The sequence below is a fragment of the Natator depressus genome, chromosome 8, assembly GCF_965152275.1.
Source record: "Natator depressus isolate rNatDep1 chromosome 8, rNatDep2.hap1, whole genome shotgun sequence".
Lineage (NCBI taxonomy): Eukaryota > Metazoa > Chordata > Testudines > Cheloniidae > Natator > Natator depressus.
Window position 1 is genome coordinate 6538317 of NC_134241.1, and position 11648 is coordinate 6549964.

The window sequence follows — 11648 nt, forward strand, 5'->3', positions numbered from 1 at the left end:
TCCATTCACGGCAGCAGGCTTTGGATCCAACCCTCAATGTCTTGCCATTGAAGTGCAGCAGCTCCAACATTTGGCTCCCATTTTCCTGGCCTGACAAAGTCACCGGTACAGAACACAACCTGGACTAAGGCCCCGGGCAGAGAGGCACGTTCAGCACGTTCTTGGTTAAACTCTTGTGGGACTCATCAAATGTGAAAGCGCGAAGAGGCAGGTTGCATGAGCGGGCACATGCACGCACCTGGATGGTGGGGAGTCCAGCTTTGCTTTCATCATGGTTAGCCCTTTGTCATCAGACCCCTTTGGTTTCTGTGCAGAGCCTTACAACTCCCAGTTACCTGGAGAAGGCGAATAAAACCTCACAAAGAATTGTATTTCTTTAACCCTTTGACTGCTGAGCGTCCCACCTCCCGTGAACAACCCTGTGTTGCCAGTGTAAACACAAGCTAGGCTGAACTGGTTGGGCCCATCAGGTTGCCCAGGAAATGGTGCCTGATGGCGTGTCAGGTGTGCCCGGTGTGCTCAGCAATGAAAGAGAGCAGGGCCTGCGAGCGGTGCCGGGTGTGCCTGGCCGTACCATGAGCGAGCATCTTGTGACGTGCCAGGGGCATGCTGAATTGGAGCACGGCCGGCTCTGCGGGTGGTGCTGACCAGCGGCACGCTGGGGATCAGGGGCGCGGTTCCATGCCTCTTCATTGCAGCTATGTTGCTTTTACATCTGTGCCTGGACAGTTCTCACGCTCTCTCTGCCCCAGCCCATCCCCCCCGTCAAGCCACGCACACACACACACACAGAGTGGAGAACTGGCCCCACAAAGGCCTCTAGAATAACCAGGGATTAGTTTGGATTTACCATTGTTTCTAGTGGGGAATGCCATACCATTGCTATGGTAACTCAGTAAATACCCAGTGTTACCATCGTTTCGAGGCTTCCTTCACGGTAAGCAGGATGTTGATCTCGTCTCATTTAAGCAGCTGCCTCGCTCCCGTGGCCCAGATCACCAGCCACTGGGGCTGTGGCCCCAAGACCGTGTCAGAGCATAGGTGGCATTTCCCAACAACTGCTGTGCCTGCTGCACGTTTAGTTCCCATTGCCCTTAGCCACATGGAGAACAGACACGTTATGCCCAGGAATGGAAAGCTCAGACATTTCAAATCAAGGGGCCCACGGGATTAAGTAGCAGTGGGAAACACAGAAGATGTTAAACCAAGGTCCTCTCTGCTCATTCCTGGTCCCTGTCCAGGTGGAAGTTAAGGATAACTCCAGCCTCTGGGCTAACAACGTGAGAGCTTGTGGCACCTTAGAGACTAACCAATTTATTTGAGCATGAGCTTCCGTGAGCTACAGCTCACGTGAGCTGTAACTCACGGAAGCTCATGCTCAAATAAATTGGTTAGTCTCTAAGGTGCCACAAGTCCTCCTTTTCTTTTTGCGAATACAGACTAACACGGCTGTTACTCTGAAACGTGAGAGCTGTTGCTCATCATGTAATGGCAGTTGTGTTTCCCCTGTGCAGGCCTGGCCTAACTCATTACTTTGTAAACTAAAATGCTTTGAAACGCTCTATGGAAAGGAGAATACTCCAGCGCATGGAGCAAAGCAACGAGGAGTCAGGCCTGTAGGGTTCCGTTCCTGCCTCTGTCACTGACTTAGGACCTGATTCTCCATCGCCTTGTATCTCATGCTGTCATTCCCGTGGTCTGAGCCCCCAGCCCTGCCTGTACTACCGCAAAGCCCCAGCACCTTATCAAGCTGCACTGGAAAAATGCTACCCAGCCTGAGACGATTCTGCCGAAAGAACATCAGCAGTGGAATGTACCTTTCCGAGCTGCATCACTGTATCGTCAGCATTTTTCTATCTCCCATTAGCTCCTCTGAGTGCAGAAACAGGGATGTAGGCAAAGGTTACAACTTCCCACTGCCTCTCTGTGGTCTCAGAAACTTGCAAGCGTCCACCACTTTCCCACACCACAGCCCTACTCATCTTATGACTTAGCCCCGTCTCTGGTTTGCTCACGTAAAGCTGGTTTCAAACCCAAGATGTAAACAGAAGCCCTGCACCAAGAGCCGTGCTATGCTTCATGCAATGAGGTTGTGGTGGTCACAAGATGTCTAGGGAGAGGAGCGAGTTATACAGATCAGCCTGAAACTGAGAAACTAAAACCTCATGGTGCAGCACCCCAGCAAGCACGTGAGTCTGTCTGGTTTTTGTTAAGAGTTCTGTGGGATTTTATCTTGTCCATTTGTTTTCCATCTGACGCTATTTACTTTATTCAGCATATTCATCTCTCTTTTTGTAGAGGACCTACCTCTGTAATGTGATGCGCTGAGGACGTACACAGTATGTTACAGAGCACAGAATAAGAGATGGTCCATGCCTTGAGGAGCTCTCCATCTCACACAGGAACAAAACCAGGGCCATGGCTCAGGACAGGCAGGGAGTGCAGGCAACGCTGCCAGTGAGGTCAGTGCAAGAAGGATTTATGGACCTAATAATGTCCTTAGCACGGATGGACGACATCCACACATGTAGAATAAAGTCCATTTATTCCATGGATTGGTGCAATATCACAGTTTATATGATGGTGATTTTGCTCACACATGTCCTATAAATACATTTATGTCACGCTTTTCCTATGTACATTGCATTCACCCTCCTGTTCCTTTTTTTCCCCATAACTTTTTCTTGCAACTCAAAAAGTGCAAACTTGGTAGCTTAAGTTTTGAGTTTTAGTGTCTCTGAAAGCAACAGCCAACGAGCAATGGCTGCAGTTAGGTACAGCTAGGCAGCCTTTCCACACATAGCTTTGCTAGTCCCGAGCTGCAGCACCCGCCCCTTACCTTTCCCCCACTATTCTGGTCTCAGGACGCAGCTCACGAACCCCTGTGAATTTCCCCTGCTGTTCTGTGCCTGGGTCCAATGCATAGTACAGTCAAAGCACTCCTGTCTTGAGTTTTCCCAGTCCTTGGCCTCCCTCTCCTGGGCACTGGCTGCTAACTGTACCATAGTACACAGCTTTTCTGCTGCACGGAAATACCCCCTGAGAACACGCAAACTCGCTGCAGTGGTGCTTTAAGTGGATTGTGAGCGAGTTCTCCCAGTGAGAAGGGGGAGTGCACTGCCCTGCTAGCCCTAATGCATCCCTTTGCACTTACATACCTAGGCCCCGTTTAGGAATGTTCTGTCTCAGCTGTTACAGGTGAGGATAAAATAACCCTATGCTGCCTTCTAGCTTTGAGTCTATAACCTATATCCAGAGGGTGGAACCAATCCAGACTGGCTGCTGAGTACTAAGAGGGGCTCCCTTCTCCTTCTCCCCTCACTGCACTTTCTCTCTGTGCGCTGGCTTGGAATTTGCATTCTCCTGTTTTGTTAACCATTTCCTGCCCATCTTTGGGCGAGGAAGTGCAGAGGAGCTGCAACAGAACTACGGGGCTTGCGCTTGTTAAGGACATGGGGCGGGAGGGTCCTTCAGCACTGGTTTGCATCCAGCACGGATTTACCCTCTGGCGGCTGGTGAGGGTCTGTGTACCATGAGCCCAGCTCCCAGTGCCCGGGTGTCCCTGTCACACAGAGCACCATAGTAACGGACTCCATGTTGGCAATCTCTGGAGAGAGGTCAAGGGCTGAATGGACCACCCAGACTGAACTGGCCCGCAGCCCTGGAATAGGGGCCTCCCTAGAGCAGGGTGGAGGCATATTGCAACCTGGGACTGATCCCGGCTGGACCCTGTCAATGGGTGCCAATCTAGCCCTTTCATTACAACGATATTAAGAAACCAGAACAAGGTGACAGGCCCAGAAAGGGCGTGACTGGCTGCCTGCGGGTGATGCCGTGTCACTCCCAAGAGCTGTTAGCCAAAGGGCCTTCCTCTGAAACCCAACACCTAGTACATTTCTGGTACAATTACACCAAATGCCTGCAACACAGCAAGACTGATACGGCTGCGATTGGCCCCTTCACTGTGCTAACGATGTTGATACAGTCCCATGGCCTTGCAAACCCAGAAGCCAAATGCACCCCTGTTTTTGCCACCTTACATGGATCCCCTCCCCCCAAGCCAAATAAATTACTTTCACTGAACCCCACTTCCCTTCCTTGTTCTTCTCCTGTGGCTGGGGGAGCTTGGGGCATGGAGACGGGAGATCCCAGCTGTGAGGAGCCAGAGGTCACCAGCCCCTCTCCGCAGCGAGGGAGAGTGGCACGGCGCGAGTCACTCAACGTCCAACGCCACCGCATCTGGAAACCATTTCGACAGCTTGCTCTCAGAAGTTGAACATTTCCTTTGCGGCCCCTGGCCTGCAGCTTCTCTGTCATTTCCGAGTAGCTCACCAAGTAAATACGAGGGGGCCATTTTGATTGGAGTGCATGAGATGAAGCCCAGACAGGGGCTTTCTGGGCCGCTGCACGCACTGAGGGGGACTCACCCATCCAGACTCCAGAAGAAGCTTTGTCACCAGTCGGAGTGGGTGACTAACCTAGCTCCCTTGGGTGCATTTGGGTGACACACAGGGATTTCGGGTCCCAGGAGTATCAGCCTGTGCTTCCTGCCATGTCCTGGCCGGCACGGCTCAGGGACCTGCCTGCTTCGCCCACTGTCTTTTTCTCCAGCGTGGTCTGAGGGAGGCCACCTCGGCCCTGGGCTCTGTTCTCACACGACCCCGTTGCGTATGGGGTGAGTCCGCACCCTGTAGATGATGACAGCCATGGCCGGGCACAGCACCATGGACGTCATGACAAGGATGGTGGCCAGGATGATCAGCACAATGACCCAGATGTCCAGGATGTGCTTGGGGATGGCAGACATGGTGGGATTTGGGCTGCTCGGGCCTTCCATCCTCTTCCTCTCTGCCACAAAAAGAAAGAGTTACGGATAAAGCAGGGCACAGAACAGCACAGTCCAGAAAAGACCAAATAGTTATATATTCCATCTCCTCCTCCCCACTCACCCCATGCCTTCCCCCTCCCCTCCCCTCCACGGTTCCCCCTATCCTACCCCCTCCTCATCTTCCCCATCCCATCTCTAACCCCCTCCCTCCTCTCAGTTACCCCTGGCACTACAGAATGGCCAACTGTCTCTTTCCATGTCACTCCTGGCCTTTCCCAACCTAGGCTGAAAATACAACTTTCGTCCCCTGGCCTCTCAGGTCACATTAAGGCCTCAGCCTCCTCCATCCCGCCCTTTGCTCTTTTATTCTTGACAGCAGTAGAGCAGGGCCACAAGCAGGCTAAATGGCCTTTCGGGTGAGATTTTCAAACCCTACCCTGCATGTCTGGAGCTTGTCTGGTGCTGCTGGCTAATGTATTTGGAAATCCTGCTTCAGTTTTAAACTTTTACAAACTTCAGTGCATTAAGGTACCTCCTTGGCACAGTGTATTACTTTTGCAGGCATCTGTATTTTGCAGCACTCTGTGCAAGGCAGAAATGGCAGAAATGTAAACCCATGAACTCACATTTCAAACAAAGAAGCTTGGTTTGATGCTTAGAGAAGGGAGCTGGGTGCCAGGAGCCTTATTTCCATCTCTTCCATTGACTTGCTGTGTGTCACTGACTAAGTACCTTACATACTGTGTATATATATATATAATAAATGTATGTAACCCCATTTACCCGCTGTTAAGTGGCCCTAGCAAAGCCGCTGTGAGGAGGCCCAGCGTATGCAAGGCTTGGATAAAAGCCGCTGTAAAAATACTAATTGTTAATTATTTATTATTATATGACTTGAGAGAACGAAGCAGTGACCCGGGCATTCTAGCCAGTTATACCGTGATGTGTGGGTTGCTGAGGAGTGGAAATCTTTGAAATTAGTGAGAAGAAGAGCTCGGTGTAGCTCGAAAGCTTGTCTCTTTCACCAACAGAAGTTGGGCCCGTAAAAGATTTTACCTCACCCATCTTGTCTCTCTAATATCCCGGGACCAAAATGGCTACAACAACCCTGCACAGGAGAAATGCAGCATCTGATTACCGCAATATCAGTATATATACTGTTTTAGGCTGGGAGTTTCAAATGAGACGAGGGGAGTTAGGTGCCTAAATCCACCATACATTCAATGGAAGTTGGATACCTAATTCCTCTAAGCACTTTAGAAAATAGCAGATTTAAACTCAAGGCCCTGGCTGCCAGTGTCACGTCTGTTTGCACTGGGGATTAGGGAATGTCCAGCTGACGTACTCCATCCTAGATCTACTTTTCTAGCTTCTCTGCTGGATTCTGACAACACCGGGCTGTAGGATTCATGCCGTGGCATCATCCACTGGATTCTGCTGCCCTTGAGTCATCTCTCTTCCCATAATTGTGGCTTTCTGAGTCATGGAGTTAATAGTTTAATTACGAGAAAATCGTCAGAGGACACCATCAGGTAGGACTGACGGGCTGTGGTTTATCTTTCTGGTCTTTTATCCACCCCCGCACTATCTGCTCCTCTTTCATGTCTTTCCAGTCAACTCCAGGGTGTGCTAGTCTGCAGAGCAAACCTCCCTCTGCCTCCCCTTTCCTTCTGCAGAGCTTTCTCAGAGCTGAGCCCAGAGTCTGGGTGTTATCTTGTTCCCAGAGCTTAGTGGAGCAGTGCGACAATCTCTCTCTTAGGTCCTTATCTGGCTCCCATCATCATTGCATGTGAGCACCTCACACTCTTTTAATGCATTTATCCTCACACACCCCTGTGAAGTAGGGCAGTGCTACATTTCCCATTTGACTGATGGGAAACTGAGGTACTGAGCAGCTAAATGACTCACCCAAGGTCACACAGAGAGTCTGTGGCGGAGAAGGGAATTGAACATGGGCCTCCCAGTTCCTAGGTTAGAGTCCTAACCATTGGACAGCCCTTCCTTTCTAAAAGGGAGGGTCGGGGGGAAGGACATTCAAAGTAGGGCCTGGCAAACCTTTGTTTAAACAGAACCAAACATGACAAAGACCTGTCTCTGAGGTTCTCGGACCCATCTGCTTATGAACAATCAAGGTGTGACGGAGTGAGCAGAGCTGATTATAATTAAATCCTGAGGGATGTAGGTGACATTTGTTGGTGTAAGGGCTTTTACGCCAGCTAGACTGGTCTTCTGGCAGGGGACTGAGTCACCGGCTCTGCTTCTGGTCCCCCCAGGAACCCTTATCCTTCCCCATAGAGCTGGGGGTAATGAATGACCAGGAAGGGGAGAGATATGTCTTTCCCAAGCTCTGAGCAAAAACATTTCCCTGGATGAGCCCTGGGCCCAGACCAGGCTTCACCCACTCATGCATCACACACCTGTTTACGAAAGATGTGTCTGGAAGGGAGGACTGGTTGAAATTGGCATGCGAGTCATGCAGGTCCATGCATTTCCATGTGGCAGGGGAGAGGCCTCCTGATGTCATCAGCAGGTTCAGGCGTGTTTCAGGGCAAGAATTCGCTGGCCCGTTTCAACTGACGTTAAAAGCTACTCTTCCAGCGTAGTGAGGGCTTCGGTCAGCAAAGACAACCTACTCTGTGCCCCGGCCCACCCAGAAATGCAGGGGGGACTGAGTCAAAAAACAGACCTCTGGGAAGAACAAGCTTCTAGTTGTGCAGCAGAAGAAAGTTACCTTGGTCAAGGTGTAGATCTAGTAACCCCAAGGATGACAAATGGTGCACACACTTAGGGGCTGATCCTGCAATCCTTACTCATGTGAGTGGTCCCGGGGAAGTCCGTAGTCCCAAAGAGGTGCTTAGAGGCTATGGCGATGGACATTCTAAGTAGGTATCAGCCTGGGAGAAAATGTATTTCCTCTTTTGCAGCCTCAGTGATGTGCCTTGTCCATCTCAGATGGCCCAGAGACACAGCTCTGATTCTCCTCCCCCTAGAGGGGACACTCAGAGTCCATCCCAGGTCAGCACTGAAAACTTGTTCTGTTTGAGGTGCGTGGATGAAATGCACAAGCTGATCTCCCTCTCCGGTGCACGGGCTAGTAAATGTTGGCCACCTCAGGTAATCCCAGGGAGAGAGCAGGATGGAATTATTTTGGCCCAAGCTCTAAATGGATCATAGAATCATAGATTTTAAGGTCAGAGGGGACCGCTATGATCATCTAGTGTGACCTTCTGCACAATGCAGGCCACAGAATCTCACCCACCCACTCCTGTAACAAACCCCTAACCTATGTCTGTGCTATTGAAGTCCTCAAATTGTGGTTAAAGACTTCAAGGTGCAGAGAATCCTTCAGCAAGTGACCCGTGCCCCACGCTGCAGAGGAAGGCAAAAAACCCCCAGGGCCTCTGCCAATTTGCTCTAGAGGAAAATTCCTTCCCGACCCCAAATATGGTGATCAGCTAAACCCTGAGCATGTGGGCAGGACTCACCAGCCAGACGCCCATGAAAATATTCTCTGTAGTAACTTAGATCCCACCCCATCTAACATCCCATCACAGGCCATTGGGCATATTTACCGCTAATAGTCAAAGATCAATTAATTGCCAAAATTAGGTTATTTCCATTCCCAGCACTATAAATACGACATGTGCACCTGCCGGCACAAACCCCCTCATGGAGCCCTGGATGGCACCCTGCATGCTATGTCACTCTGGAGCTTTATCTCTGGTGCTGATCAGCAAGTACTTCCACTATTTGCAGGAGCTTGTGTCACACTCATACCAGCAAGGGTAGCGCAGGAGGAATCAAGATGTCAAGCCTCAAGGGCCCTGCAGATAAAAGCCCTAATCTCAGCTAATGCTGGCTGCGGATGTTAGGTCAAGGCTCATGCAGATTCAAAGGTCAGGCTGCACCCACAGCAGAGCCTTGAAAGCATTTCTTGAAACCTGGGCTGTTTATGCAACCACCGTGCCTGGTAATTGGTGCAGGACAGCACATTCACCCTCTGCGACATGAATGCTCATTAGTGCTACGAAGACTCTGAAGACCCCACCAGCACTCTGCTTAGAATCACAGAGGTTAAAGATGGATGAGGCCTCGAAGGTCATCCAGTCCCTGTCCACTGTCACTGCTTGGGGCTCAAGACCAAGATTCAGTGGCACTGTATTTGTGTCCGAACTGCCTCAATACTGATCTGCCCATAATGTAGTTTTATGATTTGCCAAAGGAAACACCCCATAGGAGAGCAGGACTCAATTTCTGAAAATGGTGCTTGTGGCAAAAATGCATACTCAGTGGAGCACCTAACGTGTGCAGTTCCTGCAACCAGGCATGCAGCTGTGGTCATGTGCGTGCAAATGGACACACAGACATCTAGATGGTCATTTGTAGGTGCATTTACTGTGATCCCGTGCACACGTGTGGTGATGGTGGATGCTAATTAGGCTCCAATTTGGCCAGGCTTAATTCTGAAAATGTTATAGATTAAGTGGCACCGAGCAGGGTAAATCCCTGTGCTGTCATCTTTGGAGATCTGGGTTCGAAACTTAGCCTGCAGCAGGTTAAAAAAGGTAATGAAGGTTGGTGGCCTTAGTTTAGTGCCCACTAGATGGGTATCAACATAGCCACTCGAAACAACACGTGGCACAACTCTGTGCTCCGCACTGGAATAACAAGGAGTGTTGCACCTTACGACTGAGATGCATAGGCAGAGCTGAGAGAGGTGAAAGGTTTGGGGCATGTTAGAATAAACGTCCATTGCCAGAATGGGACACTTGCATTGGATGCCTGATTCCAGCCAGCGCTGCCAGACCCTCACTCTCCTGGGCACTGAATCTCATCCCAGTTTATAAGATATTAAATGTCACCAGGGAGGAAGCAACCTGCACTTAGGACCAGACGTTCCTCTCCCTTCCCCTTTGTCTGGGGTGAGGGCAGGGCCCGAATGGGAGAGGGCTCAGGGCAGCTTCCTACATTCTGTAGCAGTTCTGATTAGCAAGGTTTTGCACCATCACACTCACCCACTCCCGATCTCAGCCCTAGGAAGCCACAAGTCAGAAGGTGTATTCCCCACCTCCTGAGCGTCTCTCCTATCATTATCCAATATTTTGCTCTCACTCTCCCAGGAAGTAGCCTGGCATCCCAGCTGGGCTGTATAACAAACCCTGAGCTCCGTAACTACACACGACAAGGAGACTTTTCTTTTCAATTCTTTAACCTTAAACTTCTGTTAATGAATTCCCCCCCCCCCTTTAATTTAGAGAAGTATCTGAGGAACATTGCAGGCTGGGCTTATTCTAACTCCACAAAGGATAAGGTGGCAATTGCTGACACTGCCCTTTTTGTGGAACGGGTCCGTAACCAGTTTTACTGCTAGCTGCTCGAATGTCAGAAAGAATTCTATCCACAGGGAGCTAATTTCCGAGTGGTCATATGTCTTCCCCACTCCAGCGCTAACACCAAAGCACTTACGCCAGGGACAGCGAGGAGACCTGCTCTCATGGCAGAAGGCTGAGAGATCTCGGTGCCAAAGCAGCCATCATCCAATGTCATATCATGGCCAGCAACCCTGGTCTGAAATAAACCTACAGCAAAGGGAATAGACTAGATTCTGATTTCATTTATGCTGGTGTCAATCAATCACTTACTCCGCGGACGTGTGAAAGTGAATGAGGATCCAGCCCAGGCAAGTTAAGGCTGCTGCAGGAACAGGAGCAGCGACTTTCTTAACTTTTGAACATTCATCTATAATCATCTTTCAGAGACGGTTCAGGAATAAATTAGTCACTTTTACTGAAGCATAGGGGGGACTATCTGACACGGAGGCACATGGGGGAACTAAGGATTGAGTTGCTACGAAAAGCTCCTGTTCACCCTGTAGCTCTGTCTCTTCAGTGATTCGGATCAGAGACAGGGAGGGAGGAAGGGAAGGATACTCAAAAGGGGAAACTCAGTGACCGCAGAATGAGGCAAAAGCAAAATGTGATGATAAACAGGGAAGACATGGACACACAGAAGAGATGAGAAAATCACACGTGGCCCCTCACTGTTGGTGACTAAAGATCTCAGCAACAGCACACATGCACCCATGCTTTTCCTTTCTAGCATAAGTTCTGTTTTCAGAAGGCAGGACTGGGATAAGGGACCAGAAAATAAGACTCTGTCAAGCTACTCTACTTGGGAGATTAATCAGATCCTCCTGCACTTGAGCGTGTTTGAAATTCAGGGGCCAAATCCAAATTTTGCACCTGAAGATCATCTCTAAGAATGACAGGTTTCAGAGTAGCAGCCGTGTTAGTCTGTATTTGCAAAAAGAAAAGGAGTACTTGTGGCACCTTAGAAACTAACAAATTTATTTGAGCATAAGCTTCCGTGAGCTACAGCTCACTTCATCGGATGCATTCAGTGGAAAACACTGTATTTTCCACTGAATGCATCCGATGAAGTGAGCTGTAGCTCACGAAAGCTTATGCTCTAATAAATTTGTTAGTCTCTAAGGTGCCACAAGTCCTCCTTTTCTCTAAGAATGAGACGCTGCTGTGCTTAAAAGCTAATGAAAGAAAGAGCTAATAGTTACCTGCTGGCGTCCTGGCAGCTCAGTGACTAGGGGACTCCTTGGGAAGAAGAGGAGAGAGACTCAGACCATCTTCTAAGGTAGCTAGCAGACAACTTTCCAAGCCACCACGCTGAACCAACACGCTGGCTCGTAATTCTCTGTGTAAGAGAGGAAGATCGGTCCAGCCCTTCTGAGTCTTGACTCCGCCCTTCTGCCTGGAAGCCCAGAGCCTGTGAGTGGTGGGTGGGGAGACAGTGCGTGTACGAGTTT

General features: G+C 49.9%; 1 protein-coding gene across 2 annotated transcripts; it reads right to left on the minus strand.

Moving 5' to 3' along the window:
• Positions 1–3418: 3418 nt before the first annotated feature.
• Positions 3419–11648, minus strand: SMIM3 (small integral membrane protein 3). Of its 2 annotated transcripts, none has more exons than XM_074960283.1 (2): positions 11400–11648; positions 3419–4848 (listed from the first exon to the last, which is right to left on the minus strand). In XM_074960283.1, exon 2 carries the CDS (start codon positions 4835–4837, stop codon positions 4652–4654), a length of 186 nt encoding a protein of 61 aa, XP_074816384.1. In that variant the 5' UTR covers positions 4838–4848; positions 11400–11648; the 3' UTR covers positions 3419–4651. The 2 variants fall into 2 exon arrangements, with proteins under 2 accessions (XP_074816384.1, XP_074816385.1); XM_074960284.1 differs by lacking the exon at positions 11400–11648 and adding an exon at positions 7246–7673.